This window comes from Pecten maximus, chromosome 11 (assembly GCF_902652985.1).
Source record: "Pecten maximus chromosome 11, xPecMax1.1, whole genome shotgun sequence".
Taxonomy (NCBI): domain Eukaryota; kingdom Metazoa; phylum Mollusca; class Bivalvia; order Pectinida; family Pectinidae; genus Pecten; species Pecten maximus.
This window is the reverse complement of record NC_047025.1, coordinates 41,546,135-41,568,800: the sequence shown is the minus strand read 5'-3', so window position 1 is coordinate 41,568,800 and position 22,666 is coordinate 41,546,135. Positions and strand designations below refer to the sequence as shown.

At 36.5% G+C, this 22,666-nt stretch overlaps 3 protein-coding genes across 3 annotated transcripts; all 3 read right to left on the bottom strand.

Moving 5' to 3' along the window:
• Nucleotides 1-4,113: 4,113 nt before the first annotated feature.
• On the bottom strand, nt 4,114-6,321 carry LOC117338618. Its single transcript, XM_033899975.1, has 3 exons — nt 5,997-6,321; nt 4,690-4,769; nt 4,114-4,425 (listed from the first exon to the last, which is right to left on the bottom strand). Exons 1-3 carry the CDS (start codon nt 6,106-6,108, stop codon nt 4,114-4,116), a joined length of 504 nt encoding a protein of 167 aa, XP_033755866.1. The 5' UTR covers nt 6,109-6,321.
• Nucleotides 6,322-14,407: 8,086 nt separating this feature from the next.
• Nucleotides 14,408-16,135, bottom strand: LOC117338356 (phytanoyl-CoA hydroxylase-interacting protein-like). The gene has a single exon (XM_033899681.1). It carries the CDS (start codon nt 16,133-16,135, stop codon nt 15,443-15,445), a length of 693 nt encoding a protein of 230 aa, XP_033755572.1. The 3' UTR covers nt 14,408-15,442.
• A 3,298-nt stretch (nt 16,136-19,433) lies between these two features.
• Nucleotides 19,434-22,405, bottom strand: LOC117338355. Its single transcript, XM_033899680.1, has 4 exons — nt 22,221-22,405; nt 21,462-21,765; nt 20,118-20,197; nt 19,434-19,778 (listed from the first exon to the last, which is right to left on the bottom strand). Exons 1-4 carry the CDS (start codon nt 22,272-22,274, stop codon nt 19,455-19,457), a joined length of 762 nt encoding a protein of 253 aa, XP_033755571.1. The 5' UTR covers nt 22,275-22,405; the 3' UTR covers nt 19,434-19,454.
• Between the last annotated feature and the right edge of the window lie 261 nt (nt 22,406-22,666).

Here is a 22,666-nt window from a genome sequence, read left to right as displayed (position 1 = left end):
GAGACGACTCAAGACTGCTTAAAAACTATTCTATCTATTCTATAAATTTACACTTACAACGTACAACCATTCAATGTATGACAGATTTTTAGGCATTATCGAAATTGTGGGTATCCCAATATAGCCTTTGAACACAAGGAATTTCCATCTGCCCATGTGTTGAATATCCTCATCTGGTATCCCATTGGCAGCCGCTGTACTTGCTGGCCCTATTCGAAAGCCTTTTGAATTGATATCTGCAGCACTGAAAGTCTGCTCCAAGCTTTCAGTAAAATACTGACAGAACACGGGCTGATTGTTTGGAAAACAAAAAAGTAGGCCTGGATAGGTCCTACGTAAACTTATATATTGACTCAATGCAAAACACCGGGCAAATGGAAGCAGCATGTTTTCTCTCAACCGATATGTCAATTGGTCGAATATTATAGTTTCCCTTAAATAACAAGGTGACATTGAAAAATAGTTATATCTTGAAATTGTAAAGTATGACAACTAAATGAATTTGCCGTCATTACGCCCACACACAGGAAAGCATGAAAAGCGAAAAGATATATGGCTTTGCGCAAACATTGTTGATATTTAGGTAAGAATGTTCTATGACAGTGCCCTGATATCAGATGTAATGAGTAAACGAGAATCAGGTTGGTATGAGTCCCATTGAATAGCGTTCAATATCTTTTTAATGAATAAGGACTGGGTAGAGTCAGAATATCCTACCACCTTGTTATTATAACCAACTGCAGCGACGAAAGTCCTTATCGTTGCTGTAGCCTTTTGTTCACTACATATATGTGCTATGAAATACGTAAGCATATCCACCGTAGTGGGAAGACATGAACTAGTGTTAAGATGTCTACTGGAGAATTGTTGAAGGTGACTGAAAGCTCAGGTGTAGCTCTTTCTGGTTTAGGGTGTTATGGTGTTCATCAGAAGATGTTGGACTAATGTAATCAAATGTACAGCAGATGTGTTGATACTGGTACAGGGTTGCTCCTGATATATGGAGGCAGATCTTTGAACGTTTTTTCTTACAACCGAGACAAATTATCTACCAAGATATTTCTTTTGCCACGGATATGCTCTGCACGAACATATAATATTTAGCTGCAAGGCTTTCACAACCAACCGCCTCACAAGTTTTCTGACCACAGAGTCCTTACTACAATGTTTATTGATAAATGAATAATTGGTAATTGATACAACGGCTGAATTGTTGCTGTGAAAATTTTTGTTTCAAATTCTACCCTCATATAACTACTGCTATAACAATAGAAAAGAGTTCATTAAACATAATGATATGTGATGTCGTTTCCTCTGGCCACTCCCCATAGAACCACTCATTGTTGAAAACCGCCCCAAAATCTTCCCCATCTATCAGTGAGAATTAGAGAAACCTCATTGAATGAATTAAGGAATTGTTGCAAAGATATAATGTCAAGTTTAGCTTTTCGATTGAAGCGAATGTGAATATGGGGTTTCGAAATGCCCTTGGTAAGGTCTATTTGTCGGCATAAAAAGGGGCGACCTGGTAGTACAACACAGCATGCGAAGTTAAGAAGCCCTATAAGGGACTGAATCTCACTAAAGGGTAACTTTTGTGTGACAACAAACAACAGTTAACTCATTCTCTCTACTTTTTCTAGAGAAAGCCTAGCTTCCATTTTGAAAGTCTATTTTAACCCCCAGGAAGGTAATGGTTGTAGTAGGCTGTACGGTCTTAGAATGCTTAATGGGAATACCTGCTCTTTGGTATAATGCTAGAAAGGAAACATGGTTGGTCCTGCATTTGTCTGAATTAGGAGGGCCAGCAAGTTATCTAATTCATGAACTACTCCCGCAGCTTGAAAATGATTTGCCATAGACCAATTTAAGGCTGTACTTAGATGTTCAAAGATATTACACGATATAGAACAACCCCTATAGCTAGGGAGGACTCTGTCTTAGGAGTATTTCCCTGCAATCTTCATACCCAACAATTCATTATCCTGATGAGAAATGGACAGAATAAGGAGGTATTTTCTATATGTCTTTGAAAGTTATGCCTCTGGGACAAAATACTTCACTAGACCAATACATCAGGTCTTACAACTCGCCCATATCTTTGACTATCATTTGTTGCTGGATTAATCGATTTTCTTCAGCTGATTTAAGGTGTTTAGAATCACGAAAAGTTCTGATACCTCTGTGTTTTAATGAAAAGCTATATATACAAACCCCTTCTGTAAGAAATCCAACTTACAAGCATCGTACCCTGCTAAATATGGTCTCAAAATACTAAATTGGACAGGTGTGGGAAGTTTCGGAGTTGTTTTTGGATTTGTTGTTGTCACTGCCTGAATCAGTTTGGGACTCCCACTGTTTGTCGGACTATTCTGCTTGGCTTCATGTTGGTATTTGTTACCCTGCGCTGTGCACTGCCTGACATGATAGCTACCACCACATCTGGCACACACATGGAGAGACCCGCACTGTGCTCCATACGTGCGTGTCCCAGATTGCATGAATTCCCAGTACCTACCCTTGATTTTTCTCCCATTACCATTTACATGTAGGTGGGCTGGATTCGTGGAAAAGCCCCCCTCTATGTGCAAGTTTTAAACTGATTGACGAGGCATGCAAATACATCTTCTGAGTGACGGAGTCCAAAGAAATGTTACAGTTATGATGCATTAACAGATGAAATTGACTATCATAAAAACTGCAGCAAAACATGGCATTCGGGAAATTGTTTGAATGGTGTCTGCATATCTAAGGAGACTTTCTATGCGGTTTGCATGATTTTGTATTTATACAGATGCTCTGTATGGTACGAATTTGGTTTTTTTGTTTTTTGTTTTGTTTATGAACCACAGAGATTTCATTGCCTAACACTCTTGTTCGGGTAGGCGGTGACAATAACGTGCTGAGTTTAATAAACTCATGACTATGCATTTTTTAGATTATTTTCGGATCCATATTCAACCCGAAAGGTAATGAAATGCTGCAGTAAGATGATGCATTATGTGCCTCACCTCTCATGTTATAAACGACGGACTGTAATGGTAAGTGGGTGTTGGCCGTAAACTTAGATGTACTGGCTGGCATAGCTGTATTTCTAAATGTTTTGTTTCAAGACTGCTGTGGCGTTTAATAATTGATCCTGGAGGATATGTTTGGTACTCCAACATCAACGTCCTATAGTTATGGTGGTGCACCTAATGCTGTAGATGGTGGGAGGCGATGATTAGTGTTCGATGGTGGGAGGCGAGGATTAGTGTTTGATGGTGGGAGGCGAGGATTAGGGTTTGATGATGGGAGGCGTGGATTAATGTTTGATGGTAGGAGACGAGGATTAGCGTTTGATGGTGGGAGGCGTGGATTAGTGTTTGATGATGGGAGGCGAGGATTAGTGTTTGATGGTGGGAGGCGATGATTAGTGTTTGATGATAGGAGGCGAGGATTAGTGTTTGATTGTGGGAGACGAGGATTAGTGTTTGATGGTGGGATACGAGGATTAGTGTTTGATGGTGGAGACGAGGATTAGTGTTTGATGGTGGAGACGAGGATTAGTGTTTGATGGTGGGAGGCGTGGATTAGTGTTTGATGGTGGGAGGCGAGGTTTAGTGTTTGATGGTGGGAGGCGAGGATTAGTGTTTGATGGTGGGAGGCGAGGATTAGTGTTTGATGGTGGGAGGCGAGGATTAGTGTTTGATGGTGCCACTAGGGACGTCACCGGATGTTACAATTTCCGAAACGAGTTCCAAACGGGAGGAAGCGGAACGCAATTGCGTTACAGATGATTAGTTTCCCTGGTTACTCTACACAATATAGACTCTGTGTTACAATCAAAACAAATATCTTCATATATAGAAGTATTTTTGGCAGGAACGTCAAATAAAATCATTCAAAAATGAAGAAAATGAATGGCCGAGAGACAATTTTGTCACTATTTTTTTCACTATATGTGTATGTAAGATAGCGATATTCCACCCTCGGGATCACAAAATAGCGGTACAGCAGTCCGAAAGGAAAAGTTGGACACAGAAAAGGACGAAAACAAACTAAGCATGTGGTAGTGAAGTGGCTTAAAAAGTCGACTTTATTGTTACTTTAAAACAGGGGCTATTTTATGCGTCAAATACACCATGTAATATTCACGTGAAACCTACGTGTGGTAAACGTTGATACGGCTGAGTGTAAATTTCCAGTATACACGTCATTGTCGTGTCTCGTGACCTTAAAGAGTTCCAGTTTGTACTCTGAAGCGGGATTTAGGTCGAACGGGATTTCATACGAGTTTTCCGTGCCACAGAGGACCATTATCCAGGATACATGCGGATAAATCTGCTGGAGGATAATGAAGCACGGATGTTTGTCCACTGCATGTAGATCTGTCAACATATAGTGCCGTAAACCAGTACTGATAACATCAACGTGACACGGTCTCTGTTCAAAAGGAAGCAATAGATGGATAGCATGTATTTTGGATATGTAAATTTTGATCATCTTTGTTAAAAACATTAATACAGAATACATGTCAAAGATCTACCATGAGCTTGACAATTGAGAATATGACCTTATTAACAAACACCTTTTGTCGATGGTTTGTCGTAAGTAAGAAATAAATAACTGATCTAATAAATAAATGAGAAGACGAACATATTCATAATCGGGCATATTACTTGATGATATCAATGGGTATTTGTATACCTGGTGTGAATCAGCTGCTTGCAGTTCTAGATATGTCCCGTGGGGTTGTAGACTGATGTCTATGTAGTTGGTGGTAACACCTGAGGGATATCAAATTACCAAAATAGTTCAATTTTAGGTGATGATGCAGTGCGATTAAAATTGTACGAAGGAGATAAAAACAAACCGTACAAACTAGTGACAAAGTCGTACAAACTAGTTACAAAGTCGTACAAACTAGTTACAAAGTCGAACGAAAAAGTTACAAGGTCGTACGAACAAGTTACAAAGTCGTACAAACTAGTTACAAAGTCGAACGAAACAAGTTACAAGGTCGTACGAACAAGCTACAAAGTCGTAAAAACAAGTAACAAAGTCGTACGTACAAAATACAAAGTCGTACAAACTAGTTACAAAGTCATACGAACACGTTACAAAGTCATAAGAACACGTTACAAAGTCATACGAACACGTTACAAAGTCGTACGAACTAGTTACGCAAATCAAAACGTTCATGGAAGGAGATGACCATCAACTCAATAATTCAACAATCACGTGACTGCTTGTATAAGTTTAAAAGACCACGATATGCGTGTTTAGAATATGTTTAACTAATCATAAGTATTTCCTAAAGGAATACAGAGTTACGACAAATCTAGAGGACCCGTAATCCACCAGTATTTCTACAAGGCATAAAGAGTAACGACAAATCTAGAGGGCGTGTGTAATCCACCAGTATTTCTACAAGGCATAAAGAGTAACGACAAATCTAGAGTACTTGTAATCCACCAGTATTTCTATACGGCATAATTAAAGAGTAACGACAAATCTAGAGGACGTGTAATCCACCAGTATTTATACAAGGCATAAAGAGTAACGACAAATACAGAGGGCGTGTGTAATCCACCAGTATTTCTACAAGGAATAAAGAGTAACGACAAATCTAGAGGACCTGTAATCCACCAGTATTTCTATACGGCATAAATAGTAACGACAAATCTAGAGCATTGTAATCCACCAGTATTTCTACAAGGCATAAAGAGTAACGACAAATCTAGAGCATTGTAATCCACCAGCAGAGCTAACGACGTTTGCAATGGAAAATGTAGCATCATATTGCATGATGCATGTGTCTTATAGCAGGATGTTTCTGGAAGTTAACATAACAACCTATCCTAAATGTCTGAAACTTAACACCTAATTTTTCCTCCATATTGTGTTTTGCAATAAATGGGATGTTATATATAGTAACGTTTGCCATACTTTCTATGAAGAAACACCTTATTTTCCGTAATTTTGTTTCAGAATAAATCTTATGAGTCATTTACCTCTGGCCAGTTTAGCCAAGGCCTTGCATGCACTCTGAACTGTGTACCAGATACGATTGTTCAGCCTCCTGATTTGTCCGCTATATACAGTTACTGACGCTGTTGGTGCCATTAACACGTCATTAGGGCAAGCTACCGAACGGCATTCTGTTAGTCGATCAATCCGAAAAAAGGATTGAAAGAATGCGTGAGTTTGACCATTGACTATTTGCAAAAGGAGGAAATCTGAACGGGTTTCTTTCGTACGTTTGATGTCAATTTGAAAAGCTAATGGTATGTTACCCGCCACGCTCCTCAAAACAACGGAAGTCGTTACCTGTGGACGATAAGAACAAATAAATACTCCACTACATTATTGATAACATACACGTGAATGAAATACAGGTATGATAAGCCGACTTAAGGATCAATCAATGACATTTAAAAACAGTCCAGAGTGAATCCAGGCTCTATAATTAAAAACAAAATCGAAACCAAATCAGATTACATGTATCTGATACAGAGGATGAGGACCAATCTTAGCTTCATTTTTACAGCTTTGAAATTGCACATTGCATCACAAGTATGAAGAAATATTCAAATATCTTGTAGTTTTGTTAAAATGTGACCACTTACTAATTAGACGGTTTATAACACATATATTGACTACTACCTCTACGAAATTGGGTTTTAGGTCACGGTTATAAACCGCAAAATTGATAAATACCGACCAACTCTACTAAGTAGGATTTTACGTCACGGTTCAAAATACACAAAATAAGTGTTACTGACCCCCCTTTACATCGTAGGGTTTCAGTTCACTGTTAATAACACACAAATTGATTACAAATGACCATCTCTACTAAGTAGGGTTTCAGTTCACTGTTAATAACACACAAATTGATTACTACTGACCCCCTTTACTAAGTAGGGTTTCAGTTCACTGTTAATAACACACAAATTGATTACTACTGACCCCCTTTACTAAGTAGGGTTTCAGTTCACTGTTAATAACACACAAATTGATTACTACTGACCACCATTACTAAGTAGGGTTTAAGTTCAATGTTAATAACACACAAATTGATTACAAATGACCATCTCTACTAAGTAGGGTTTCAGTTCACTGTTAATAACACACAAATTGATTACTACTGACCCCCTTTACTAAGTAGGGTTTCAGTTCACTGTTAATAACACACAAATTGATTACTACTGACCCCCATTACTAAGTAGGGTTTCAGTTCACTGTTAATAACACACAAATTGATTACTACTGACCTCCTTTACTAAGTAGGGTTTCAGTTCACTGTTAATAACACACAAATTGATTACTACTGACCTCCTTTACTAAGTAGGGTTTCAGTTCACTGTTAATAACACACAAATTGAATACTACTGACCCCCTCTCCTAAGTAGGGTTTAAGTTCAATGTTTATGATATATGTTAAGCAAATCGCGGTTATTTTAAGGTATTATTTCATTTTTGCTCGTTTCAACTCTTATCAATAAGCAATATATTCTATAATAAGCAATAGTGTTACAGAAGTATTAATTTTGTAAGTTTTGTAATTTACTTCATACTTGTACTGCAAATCTCCTCACTAAAACACTAATGACTGCGTACAACTGACCAGTTTTTGAACATTTTGAGAAATGATGACTTTTTTTTTATTTCTCATGTAATGAATATATGATAAACAAAATGTTCATCAATGTTCTTGGTAATGACCAATATATTCCATTTGTACATCTAATGCTTAGTTTTACTCGCTATGTGTGTGCACTTTTGAAAGATTCCACTACATTTAGTCATTTACTATGAAAGTGCCTATTAGGTGTATGCTACATTTTATATATACATTTATGCACTTGTTAGAACATAATATTAAGTATTCATCTTAAAAGGCTTGTCTTACTGATTACAATATACCTCATCTTGGTCGTCATTGTCATCAAATAGATGTTGCCATTGTCTGAAGACCAGAGACATGTTTTAGGTCAGGTGAATTCCTTTAAGGTGGCATAATCATATCCTAAATAATAATACAAACCATTAGACTTATCGATATGCATATTGGTAGACAGATTGGTAAACATGTTGGTAAGCATGTTGGTAGGCAAATAGTCAAATTGATAGACACATTGGTAAACATGTTGGTAGACACATTGGTACACATGTTGGTAGACACATTGGTACACATGTTGGTAGACACATTGGTACACATGTTGGTAGACATATAGGTAGGCATATTGGTAGACACAGTGGTAAGCATGTTGGTAGGCAAATAGTCAAATTGATTGACACATTGGTAAACATGTTGGTAGACACATTGGTAAACAAGTTGGTAGACACATTGGTAAACAAGTTGGTAGACACATTGGTACACATGTTGGTAGACACATTGGTAAACATGTTGGTAGACACATTTGTAGACATGTTGGTAAACAAGTTGGTAGACACATTGGTAAACATGTTGGTAGAACTATAGGTAGTCATGTTGGTAGACACATTGGTAAACATGTTGGTAGACACATTGGTAAACATGTTGGTAGACACATTGGTAAGCATGTTTGAAGACACATTGGTTAACATGTTGGTAGACATATAGGTAGGCATATTGGTTGACACATTGATAAACAAGTTGGTAGACACATTGGTAAACATGTTGGTAGACACATTGACAAACAAGTTGGTAGACACATTGGTAAACAAGTTGGTAGACACATTGGTAAACATGTTGGTAGACACATTGGTAAACAAGTTGGTAGACACTTTGGTAAACATGTTGGTAGACACATTGGTAAACATGTTGGTAGACACATTGGTAAACATGTTGGTAGACACATTGGTAAACATGTTGGTAGACACATGGTAAACAAGTTGGTAGACATATAGGTAGTCATGTTGGTAGACACATTGGTAAACATGTTGGTAGACACATTGGTAAACATGTTGGTAGACACATTGGTAAACATGTTGGTAGACACATTGGTAAACATGTTGGTAGACACATTGGTAAACATGTTGGTAGACACATGGTAAACAAGTTGGTAGACATATAGGTAGTCATGTTGGTAGACACATTGGTAAACATGTTGGTAGGCACATTGGTAAACATGTTGGTAGACACATTGGTAAACATGTTGGTAGGCATATAGGTAGTCATATTGGTAGACACATTGGTAAACATGTTGGTAGGCATATAGGTAGTCATATTGGTAGACACATTGGTACACATGTTGGTAGACACATTGGTAAACATGTTGGTAGACACATGGTAAACAAGTTTTTTTTATATTTTTTTTATTTTTAAAGACATTTTTAATACATAAATACATAAGAATCACACACACAAACACACATCGATTCCAATATGTATGGTTTGCTATCATCATAATCATAATATCGTCTTCACTGTCATCATAACCTATATTTTTCATCATCATAATCTCATCATCCTACTTAAACATTAAAATCATCATCATAAAAATAATCATCATCATACTAATCATCATCATAAACATCATAATCATCCTCATCATCATAGTCATCATCATCATAATCTCATCATCATCATCATCATAATCATACTAATCATTATCATCATAATCATCTTACTCATAGCCATCAGAATCTTATCATCATCAGTCATCATCATAATAAACTTCATCATCATCATAATCTCATCATGATATCATCATCATCATCATAATCTTATCATCATCATCCTCCTCCTCACCATCTTCATCATCATCATCATCATATTCTTATCATAATATAATCATCATCATAGTCATCATCATCATCATCATCATACTCATCATCATACTAATCATCATATAATAATAATCATCATCATATACTCATCATCATCATCAATTTAACTACAAGGATAAATACATACAAACCATACATACTCCTATACCTGTATACATATTCTGATAAACATACATCCATCCCACACACACATACATATTCAGTTTCCTGGTAGCCTGATCAATCCTGTCGAGGGCTCAGCTTCTGTGTTGGTCATATCAACTCTTGCCACGTCAACTGAGTCATCGGCACCATTGACCAGGCTCCACACTGATTGCACCGTTTAGATATAGCATACACACACAAAACATACATACACATTCAAAACAATGTCATACGTATACCCACATTTACATGAGAGAGAGAGAGAGAGAGAGAGAGAGAGAGAGAGAGAGAGAGAGAGAGAGAGAGAGAGAGAGAGAGAGAGAGAGAGAGAGAGAGTATGTAATTATTAAATTTATCTGAATGGTGAGTTAAATTTAAAAAAAGATTTTTTTTTTTTTTTTTTGAAAATAGAAGCATCAAATGGCATTTGTCAGGGACTGGTGAAAGACTCTGAGATTAAATTAACTCAATTTACTCAAGACTGTTCAATGATATAATTTTTGTTATGATAATAATATATACATGTAAATAGTAAAGCAAATACCAATATTAGAATAAAGTTATACAGACGAAAATTAACATTTTCATGTACTTTTTGATGTCATATATTATATACATGCATGTACAATAGTAAGCATGTCATTGTAAAATTTGTATTAATTTTCCCCACTTCCTCCAATCATTCACAAATTTTTCTTTAGCTCCCTCCCCTTTAATGTTAGTGATGTATTTCTGTACTTTATAGTGATCAAGCATAGAATAAATCAATGCATTGATGTTGAGAGTACACGTTGGTAGACATATAGGTAGGCATATTGGTAAACACATTGGTAAACATGTTGGTAGACACATTGGTACACATGTTGGTAGACACATTGGTAAACATGTTGGTAGACACATTGGTAAACAAGTTGGTAGACATATTGGTTAACATGTTGGTAGACATATAGGTAGGCATATTGGTAAACACATTGGTAAACATGTTGGTAGACACATTGGTACACATGTTGGTAGACATATAGGTAGGCATATTGGTTAACATATTGGTAGACACATTGGTAGAAAAACTGAAACATGTATTGGTTGAAATAATGGGAGACACATACAGACATATTGGAAGACATATAAGTAAGTATATTAGTAGACATGATGGTCAGCATATCTAGACACATATCAATTATAAAGATGCTTTATCAATTGCTAAAAAGCGCAATAACCAAATAGACAATATTGTCCGATAGAAAAATAACAGCTTGACAAATACTTTATTGTCATATCAGGTAAAACATTAAAGCTAGTTTATAAAAACTACTTCCGTTTGTAAAGTCTCGACGCTGTCCCAGTTCCAGCGATAAGATTAAATATTACGTCATGTAAATACGCGACTAGTATAGTCGAGGGGCCTCTCGGGAGGTTACCAACATAGGATCGAGTTATGATAATAAAACTGAAATGAGTGTGTAAATCACGAGGAAACAATGTCTTCTGTAGAGTCATCATCAACGGCAATGCCGGGATATACCCACTATACCGTCTCCGATTCATTCTTTGCAGAAAGAGGTTGTGATCTTACAAATGATTTTAATCAAAAGTACTTTTATCATTTAAAAAACGCAACTATTTTATTGGATATTATAGACGCCGATAACAATGTTTCGGTTAAACGTCCAAATTACAATGTTCTTATCCGAAACATGTACATGCTTTTTATCATTAGAACCTCCAAAATTTAAGCAGATGTAATGAATTACAAGGGCTACTTACCGAATTAAGACGAGAAACTTACCTAAAACGGCTTCTCCTAGGGACGGGTATGACAAGTATAGGTGACATGTGATCTTTACATTATCATTAGACAAGAACGTGCCAGAACCATACAGATAGGTGTCTGATAGCTATTTTAAAGATACAACCTGCTAGGCTTTCCTGCTAAATAAGTTGGATTTTTTAATCCAGTTTGGTATATGTAATGGTAGTCAATATTTAACTGTTGATCTGGACAGCTGTGCATACATAGACATAAATCATATATGTCTACACAGGACATACTCCGCTTAGATATATCCGCACAGAGCTACTTCATTCTATAAAACAATACCACACCCCGGCATGTGATCATCACCAAGATTGCCAATTATACGGGTATCTGTACATAAACAATAGCATTAAACAAACCCTGTTTCATAAAGGTAAAGGACTACTGAACAAATCAATTACTCTAGGTTTTACAGTTACACATATATTATCGACTAGTAAATAATTGTATCCAGAGCGAAATATCAATTTGTGAAAAACTGTAGTATACTTCCTTATTAAGTGCGCGAATACATTTCCGACAGATGGTGTTAGCAGTAGATAGAGTATCCATCCTTTGATAGCCGTGAGTAATATTGTGAGTAAAAACAGTATCAATTATTTGTAATATTTACTTGCAGGAGACATTTAAGACACAATATACGTATAATTTGGTAACTTTTCGGGATTCAAAAAAAAATTCCGAGAAAAATAATAATGAAAGTATGCCCTGACATACACTTAAGTTAATCAAGAAATACTCAGTGGAAATTGATAATTGTAGGTCCCACAAACGACCCGAAAGCTACACCGAAAAAAAAACACGTAATCAATTAGCTAGGCATAAACAAAATTGGTGTACAGCTTAGGCAGAAAATAGCTGGTGACAGACCAAACCGGAAATGGAATAAGAGATGACACAGAAAGTTTGAGGATGTTCAAGTCGTACCTGATGTCGAAAGCGGACGCAGAATTGACAAAAGGGTCTTTGTGCATGTAGATGGAGATGTGTCGTAATATGGCTATGTTATGTAAGAGAAAAGGTGTTAGCCTAAGCTTATACATCATCGTTGTTCAGTATACATGTCTCGTCTCTATGATCGTAAAATAAAACGTTTACTTTGCCACACTTTGCTATGCTATGACTCGTTAGACAAATTTATTTCTATAATTCCGACCTCTCCCCAGAACGTCTAAAGGTTTTCCTGACTTCGTCTCGGCAGCGATCGGTCATGGCGGCATGAGTACAAAAAATGATTGCTAACTTTATATATATTGCACACGAATGGTATGTCAGAAGTGTACATTTTACCAACAAAATATGCTATTACGTGTTTAGCAAAAATCAAAATATATTCATACTCCTATCACAACGTACATCATAAATAACAAAATTTGCATTGTTTTTAAACATATAGATTAATACATTTATTCAATATATGAGAAAAATATAGCAATTAACAATATATTAAGGTAAAATAAACTGATAACCTGAACTATATATTAATCTATCCATGTATTACTTTGATAAGACAGTTTAAACATATTACTAACACATGATTTGCAATAGTTTATTTGAATTGTTAATGAATAGGTAAGTTAATACATTTGGGAGATATGTATGTATTAGGTGTTATCTAACAGTACACATACCAGCGGATACAAGATTCAATCTGCATTTAACGTCGAATACGTGCCATAGAGACAAAATTGGTATTACGACAAATATATATCTATATCATTAAACACTTTACAAACGTAAAGGCAAACACCACAATTTATCATAAGCTACCTAGCTACAGAAACGTTGGAAAGATTAAGAAAAAAATTCAAATATTCAGGTTGTACAAAATTTGCCACTAAAACAACTTTCTTAGTGAATCAGTCCAACGAGCAGGTAACTGGTACAGTCTCTACAGCCAAATTGAAAACAGTAGGCGAGGGCGAGTTACAACTTTAATACCTAGGCCGGGTTAGAACTAAGATATAAGCTCTTAATTAGTTAATCTTGTAACTTTACACTATTCCTCGTTTACCCACACCTTCATACATACCAACAGTAATACAAAAAAAACACCATACATATACTCACTCACGTTTCTTCAGACGTATTCTCATACTAACGCGTTTTATGCATGCTCCACATAAAACTAAAACCAATGATTGAATTGAAAAGGCCATCTTATACAAGATGACAATTTATTAAAGAAACATGAAAAATATTATCATCAGAAATATTTTGAAAAGCTCATCATAAGATGGCTAATTCCGCATCAGTATTAGAACAAAATGCAAATTGTATGACAATTTACATCCTTAGGTGGGTATTCGACAGAATTACGCCAAACAGTATTGATAGAATTACACCGAAATAGAACAAAATACAAATTGAATGACAATTTACATCATGAGTGGATATTTGGCAGAATTACCCAAAACCGTATTACATGTAAAATGGTGGAATGAGGGTGGGCTTCGAAATAGCTTAATTTTGGATTTAGTTCTATATGCATAAAAACAAAATGGCGATGATGAAAAAAAAAATTTCAAGTGAAGAAAAGTAAACAGCCAATCATCGACCAGCAAGTGCTGTATGCTCTGGGGCCCCCAACGGGATAAAAAGGGCCCCATAAAGGAACATAACCCAAACAGAATAAAATTACAAGAAAATGTATGTGTTACAGCATAAATTCAGCTATTTGCATAGCTTGCATTTATATCATTTCAAAATAGAGCATTTACATGAGAGTAGTGCTGTATTGAGAAGAACAGCCAGATTATAAATCCCTTGATATCCTAGAATCATGGTTTCTAGTGTGTAAATTTCTTCTCTAAATCTTTGAATATTTTCTAGTATCTATAATGAACACATGTAAAGAATATCTTTAACAATATTGCACTCATATAAAAGGTATAAAACGCCTTCGATTTGCGTTTTGCAAAAGAGGCATATCTGTTTGAATTACCAAAGGTAATTTTTTTTTATTCTGTATATATTATCTTGTGGACACATTTCCATTGTAACTCTTTCATTTGCGTTGTGGTGGTAGTATTTCTTATATTTTTCCAGATCAATTCCGAATTGAATTGTTTTTCAAATTCAAATTCCTATTTCATTTTGCAGTTAGGAATATCCTCAATGACAGTTACCGACGGTGTTAGCATAAGGACTTCGTTTGTGCCTAACGAGGGACTTAACTCATCTAGCCTGTCTGGATGCCTTGTTTAAACATCCCACTGATCCAAAATATGTCTGCCCTAGGACCAGCTGACAAGTCTACTCTGCCACTTGATAAAGCTGTACAAAACATTGAAAATAGACTATATTCTAACCATATCTACCTCGATTACTTGCAAAACAAACTTTATAAATTATGAACAGTCTTTCCTTATACACATCTGTGCACGGCAAATACTTGGAACACAACTGAAGAGAGCCGTACGTTCTTTTAGCTATTGATATACAATTGTAATTCAAAATTGTTCTGAAGTGTATTTCTTACGTTCCGCTTCATACTTTTTAGATTAAACTAGGCAATACATTCCTTGTCTAATTCACACATTTTATAAAAACAAAAAAGCCATGTTACAGAAAACAGTACACACAAGCTGTTTTTTACAACTGCTTAGCCTTGTGTTACTCTTCTGTGATGCCTAGGGACAAAATAATGCATGTATCCCTCCAAATGATCTTCATCAAAACTGATGGTGAGAATATCCAAATAGCGTCAACAAACATGTAATAGTATCACAACAGCTGATGAGCACGAAGAAAACTGTCCAAATTACATATTCTACAGTCTTTATTCTTCGGAATGCCGTTCACCATGGCTAAAGCGTTCCCCTTCTGTTTTGTTTCTGTAAAATACACTTCGTGGTTACACATCAAGGCCGTGATTGGAACGTCCTCGGTGTAGAACAATTCCACAGTAACGTTCGCTGTTACCTTGACAATCTCGTTTGGTCCGTATCCAACTCTCACGAGAAATGGATTGTTTCTCTCGTCGATCAAGACCAGTTGTTTCCTACAGAAGCGGTCGGCTTGGCTGTCCTTGACCGCCAGGACGATTTGGACCTTGTGATTCACACGATGACAGTAGAAGTCAGAGAAGTACATATTGGTGGCGTCATTTAGAAGTGCGTATGTGGGAACGTGTAGCCTTACTGGCCCGAAGTAAGAAAGGCGCGGAGGTAAAAGGGTATCCGGGTCTACATTTGTACTAAAGAACAGACCTTCTATTTGTCTGTTGAGTGTCGAGGCCTGATCCCCTCCCCAGTTCTTGCCGTATTTGTACATTATACCACCTGAATTGATAATATTGTTAAAGTACACGAATGATTTATTGCGGTAGAAATGAGAGATGTTTGAAAAACAAGGCTGACGACTTGACACAAAATTAGTAGCCTTTGTGTGTAACTCGAGGACCTCACATTGCGTCATATCTGAAATATAAAGATTAAACAGTGTAACGAGTCAGTAGTAACATATCGTATCTCAATACATTAATATATCAAAATCAGCACTAAACACAGACATATGTAAGTTATTCATTACATATTTATTAAGTAAATAGGACATTGACTGGCTTCCCATTATATATACATGTAACATATATTTCACTCGTATGACAGACTATCTCATACTCATACGAGTGACAAATATGTTATAATAATCAAGAAACATTTTGTTTTTCTTTTTATTACATTTTACAAACTTAAAAACAAAATTAAACCATCGAAAATTGATAGTGTCAAAAAGTGCGGGAATCAGTAACATACAAATTACGTCATCTCTTTCTGACGTTACTCGACGTCAAATTGACGGCGCCACTTTGAAAGGACTGATCAACGCAATTTAAGAATCTTCTGCTGTTATTGGAGCTCATGTGCATGAATAGCTTACATCAAGTGAGTATATTGTCCAAAACCAGTCTGAATATTTCAGAAATACAGCAAAATAACCAATTTATCTCTTTGTGCTTAGATTGGCAAAATCAGCAATATTCAATGAGGTTAATACAAAGGTTCGCTTTAAAACGAAAAACTTTTCACGAAAAAAATATATTTTGACTGCATTATCTTTTATCTCCACTGCTCATCGCTGCTGTGAAAAGTTTTATTAGTTTGATAATTTTTCTATACTTCACTGGCAAAAATGCAATAAACGAAATTATAATATTAATACCAACTTACATCATCACATGATAGAATTTTTGCTTTTTTTAACCTAACAAAATGTTGCTTCCTATTTACCGCATTGAAATCCGCCGATTTTTCTGTTCAGTTCAAATACAATCATTGGTAGAGTAACTGGTCAATGCAGGTATTAGCCGAAACGCGTTGATATTGCGTTGAGTGGTCTATTCAAAATTGTGCCGTCTTCTTGTGAAGCGCAACGTTATAAGTTTACGTCACATGTCATGATAATACTTCCCGATTATTAGGTGCTTAAGTTTTGTTTCTTCTTTAAAAATTGAAATAAATCGAAAATTAAATAATTTCCGTTGAATAAAACAAATTCTTGTATAACAGAATACTTGTTTTTACTCATGCATGCCAAAAACATGTAAACTTTATTTTACAGCGATTGCGAAACAAATTATATTAATCACGCTGGTTTACCAGGATGGAGGCGCGCGAGGGGTCTTACTGTGGGAGGAAACCGGATTATCCGGGGAATCTCACGCGGTCGGGCAGGTGACCCCATACCTTTTCACGTACGATCGGGGAATCGAACCCCTGCCGCCTAGATGAAAGGCAAGTGTGTTATCACTGTGCCACCCATATTCGTGAAATATAAGGGCTGATTGGTATGTTGTGGGCCTCATATTGAAGGATTTGAATTTTGCCGGACATATTTCATTATTTTCAACGTAAACCCCTTCAGTATATTCATTTGTATACACTTTTGCCAGCAATGTTTAAGAGCCTCAATGTCACTTTTATAGAACTCCTTTACTTGGCTGTTCAGAAATTTATCCACTGCATACATGGCGTCATCATCGGATTGAATGTGGGTACCTGAAATAGCTGTTTTTAGTTTTGGAAATAGATGAAAGTCTGATGGAGCGAGTTCAGGTGAATAAGGTGGATGTTCAATTAATCTAAAGCCACAATCGTGAATGGTAGCCATGGTAACGACAGACTTGTGAACAGGAGCATTGTCCTGATGGAATAACACACCTTTCGTGAGCTTTCCGCGGCGCTTCAGTTTAATATTTTCCCGTAAATGCCTCAGAAGTGAAGCATAGTATGTACCATTGATTTTTTGTCCCTTTTGGAGATAATATATCAGCAGAATATCATCTGCATCCCAGAAATCCGAGGTCATTTCCTTCCCAGCTGATGGAACAGTCTTTGCCTTCTTATGCGGGGGGGAGAGCCAGGGTGCTTCCATTGTTGCGATTGCTGTTTGCCTTTGGGGTAAAATGTTTCATCCATGGTGATAAATCTCTGAAGAAAGTTGGCAGGATCTTCCTCAAAAAGGGTAAGAATAGCACGCGATAATGTGTGCGCCTGGTGTGCCACTGATCAACTGTCTGAAGTCTTGGTACCCATCGGGCCGAACGCTTTCTCATTGCAAGATCCTCGGTCAGAATGGAATGAATGTACTTATTCCCGTGAAATGCCAACTCTACTGGATATTTATCTTTGTGTGACTCGTCTGTCAGGTCATAAACAATATCACTAACTTTTTGACCATTTCTGGTGTTGCAACATTGGCATGTCTTCCAGGACGGGGGGTCATCCTCAAGATTCTGTCTGCCGCGCTTAAATCCAGCCACCCACCTTTTCACTGTAGCATATGAAGGGGTATCTTTCCCAAGTCTTGCTATTATATCATCATGGATATCCATAAGTGTTGAACCTGTTTATGCAAATATTGGATCTCTGCTCTTTTACTGATTTTGTCCTTTTTTGCAAACAAAAAAAAAAAAAAAAAAAGAACGCTTGTCTTGTTTACTTTAGAGTGCTATTACGTCGATATAAACTAACCCAAACGAACAAGCCCTATATAGTCAGAAAATAATAGGACTTAAAAAGATCCTAGAGCACCTCCTTCAATAAGAGGCACACAGCATATCAATCATCCATCGTATGTTTTATTCAATGTCCTCTATATATTATTTTGAGTTTGAATTAATATCACCTATAGACAATTAAGCATGTCCATAACCGAAGAGACTATCAGCCACTGGTCTGAGTACATCTTGACGAAATTTAAAATCCGTTTACATGCCGAAATCCAATCCACCTGCTATATTCAAGTCTATGTACATATATGTTTATCTGCGTTTGAAAGAGTAAATTATGCAAAGCACCTAAACTACCTTGCTCAAAACATACTTTCAGAGCATGTTATTGACAAATGAGACCGATTTTCCACTTTTTTTCTGTATCACAATATGTAATTTATAAATGAAAAACAGCATCATTATTTTGCCCCATCAAACAATTTTCTCTTTCAGATGTAAAAACGCTTCTTTGTGAGAATAAATTTCTAGTTCCGAGATTATGTAAAAAAGGTCGCACGCTTCTGTAGACGCTAGCCGGTACACACAGTAGTATCGCTACATATCTGCGTCAATCTAAAGGGATGTAATACTAACACTGCCCTAACATCCTCACCTCGACTGAATGTTTATATTGATATGGATGTAATACAAACACTGCCCTAACATCCTCACCTCGACTGAATGTTTATATTGATATGGATGTAATACTAATACTGTCCTAACATCCTCACCTCGACTGAATGTTTATATGGATGGACATGTACTACAGACATACATACATGTGGTAAACGTTGTAACTGTTGAGTGCGAGTCTCCAGTACAAACATCCTCCGTATCGTGTCTGGTATAGACTCTGAAGAGTTGTTGTTTGTATTCCGCGGCGGGATTCAGTACAAATGGAATCCTATAAGTCTTCTCTGGACGGCGACGGAACATGACAAGGAACGCGTCTGGAGGGTGAATTTGATGGAGAAGGAGGATGAGGCCGTCCGTATCTCCTCTGTAATCTTCGTCTGTCAGCATGTACCTCTGGGGAATTGTACTTACTACGTCAATATGATAGGGAATCTGCAGAAGCAAAGTAGCACATACACATAAATCATATGACCACATTAATAAATTACAAGTTTCAATATCACCACAATACAGAATTTACTAGTAACAATAGCACTAATAAAACCATTCATTCAGCAAAATCACTTCAAGTCGATATGACTTTTTCCAAATGATCGCATGACCTTTACAAGTAATACCGTTTCACTCAATAAGGCGATAGGTTAAAGTAATATAAGGGGTTTAAACTTCTAATTCAAAGCAATTTTAATAGTTTATCAGAATTTATCTGTTGATCATGTTATTGAATCATAGTCATTCCTTGCTTTAGACCTAAAACCATCAATATCATACCTTATTTGGAGCATCTGTAAGTAGATCTAGGTATGTCCTATATGGTTGTAATTTAACCTTCAGGTAGTTGATTGTAAAACCTGTTTGATATTATAAAGAATGATATACATTATACTGAGAGTTATTTTATATTCATCGAGATAATTTCATAAAATATTGCTTTGGGTACAATCTGTCTGAAGTGTATATAGATATAAATTGCTCTAAAGTAGAAACAAAACCCTGTGCTGTTGATAATTGTGTAGTTGTATAACAATTAAGCTTCAATTAGCTGATAATGTAGCACAAAATAAATAAAGCAAACCTAAAACGAAATGGTTATGCCTAGCACCCAAGTACATATTGACTGTGTTAAATGTTTAGCGTCTCAGCTTAAGCAGATGTTTAGAAAACTTTTTCCGTTTTTTCGGTCAGGGTCTACCGTATTTCCATGTTAGCATTTCCCAGACAAAATGCTCGTGGAGAATGTTTATTAGGAAAATGTTGTTATAAGGAACCGACCCGAAAGGTTTGCAGCGTTATTTTAGTCTAATTTGTACGTAGGAAGACACTCATTATTCCATATTCCTTGAAATCTATTGGCCTATTCAACAATATTTACTAGACAATGTCTCTTTTAATTGCATAATTAACTTGGTGCTAACATGCTGATACATGTATATGTCTAGTGAGTTCCTGAGACGTTGTTACAGTACGGCGACATCCACTTTTACATGTTTGTTGTTTTGATATTCTTTACATACTTCAATACCTAAGCTACCCACGATTGTTATTTGCCCTGAACCTTTTTCCTGTCATAATTGGCGGTATGATAATAATAATTATTATCACATAACATCAACATCGGACGTTGTTAGTCGAGCGTAGATAACACGAGATGATATCAAATAATGATAAATGACATATCTCGTTTCTACGGTAGCTGATTAATGACCTACGCAGATTTAATTTGTCTATGTTACGGCCCTAACAAATTAACCTAGGGCTCTAATATTGCTTTATTAGGGCCCTAGCTTAGTACACTAGACCCCTAGCATAGCTATCTCAGAGCCCTAACTTGGTATTCTAGGGCCCTTACTTAGTAACCTAGGGCCCTAACATAGCTATATCAGGGCCCTAATTTGGTATTATAGGGCCCTTACTTAGTAACCTAGGGCCCTAACATAGCTATATCAGGGCCCTAACTTGGTATTCTAGGGTCCCTAACTGAGTAACCTAGGGCAGAAATAATGAGAAAGAAAACAAATAACTAACTTTGTCACATCTAAGTTTGAGAAAATTAGAAATATCATAAGCATGTTTTAATTATTTTGCGTGTCAAGTCCAAAGATTAAGGCAAGTTACCTCCCTTGAGGATAGCGGATGTCCTTCCTCCCATAACAATGCGGTGCCAGACACACCTTTTGTCACGGAAGGTCTTTACACTGTACACGGTTACAGTTGCTAGGGAATTCCTCATTACGTCATGAGGACAGGTGAACACTCGACATTCTGACGGACGAAGGAAAGAGTGGAATATCACATTGCTGATGTTACCAGATACTTGTACATAAATCAGGTCTGAGTGAAGTTCCCTTCCATTTTCAATGTTTATTTGAAGTGACGATGCGTTGTTCCGGGAATCGCTCCTCAACATGACTGTTGTTTTCTGGTAACGGCAAGGTGGATTTTAAATTGTTGCAGCAGGATAACATTCATTTGTCAGCATCAGTGATATTGTCAAACGTTTATTAACGTTAATTTATTCAGCAGTGAAGTTATTTCCAGTTTTTCTGATGACGTGTGTTCTAACACTTACATTTTAACAATGTCCGCTGTACTGGACGTCCTCGAACCTGTCATACTGTTTAAAACGTATGACTAGCTTTAGAAACATGTGTCAGTTAGCGTGCTAGTACCCATCATTTTTAAGACAATGTTTTAGTACAATGTACGTAAGTGTCCTTTTTATAAAATATTGTTGTTTTTACGTTATTTCATTTACAAATTTGTAATCAATTTAATCTTCATTATGGCCTCGTAAGGACGAATCAATGCATCCATTACCTCTACAATCTTTTATCACTACATTGCATAAACATATAGTAATTTAGGCCAGTTTACCTCGACTTCCTCGTTAGTTACACCAAACCGCAAATATCTGTTGTTCAGGGCCATATTGGGAACGGTTCTTTAGTTCTGTAGTCCTTGTACTGTAGTACATCTGACACAGGGTCTCTGCTCATCAATTTAATTGGAAAAGTATTAAATAGTAAAAATGATATTACAGTATATTTCTTTGTTTGCCTTGTCTGATATATAATTTGGTATAAACTTTATTCATTCATATATAAACATGAACATAACACAATTTCCGCGTTTGAATCGGATACAATTTACATTTTACATACGGCATACTCGTAATGGATGCTACTTACACACCCTCATAGGCCAGACATTGCTTTGTTGATGTCATCTTCCTTTGTTTATATCAGACTGTCAGCTGAGTTATCATCTCACGTGATACTCAGTTGTACAATCTATACTTAGACACACTTAGTCATAATAAT

Bases quoted from the DNA above. Each gene is read 5' to 3' on its own strand.
- LOC117338355 (XM_033899680.1), bottom strand. From the start codon at position 22,274: ATGGCCCTGAACAACAGATATTTGCGGTTTGGTGTAACTAACGAGGAA. The intron at 21,766-22,220 runs GTAAACTGGCCT...TGCCGTTACCAG, and splicing joins TAACTAACGAGGAAGTCGAG to AAAACAACAGTCATGTTGAG. The intron at 19,779-20,117 runs GTATGATATTGA...TTGCTTCTGCAG, and splicing joins TTACAGATGCTCCAAATAAG to ATTCCCTATCATATTGACGT.
- LOC117338356 (XM_033899681.1), bottom strand. From the start codon at position 16,135: ATGACGCAATGTGAGGTCCTCGAGTTACACACAAAGGCTACTAATTTT.
- LOC117338618 (XM_033899975.1), bottom strand. From the start codon at position 6,108: ATGGCACCAACAGCGTCAGTAACTGTATATAGCGGACAAATCAGGAGG. The intron at 4,770-5,996 runs GTAAATGACTCA...GATATCCCTCAG, and splicing joins CTTGGCTAAACTGGCCAGAG to GTGTTACCACCAACTACATA. The intron at 4,426-4,689 runs GTATACAAATAC...CCTTTTGAACAG, and splicing joins AAGCAGCTGATTCACACCAG to AGACCGTGTCACGTTGATGT.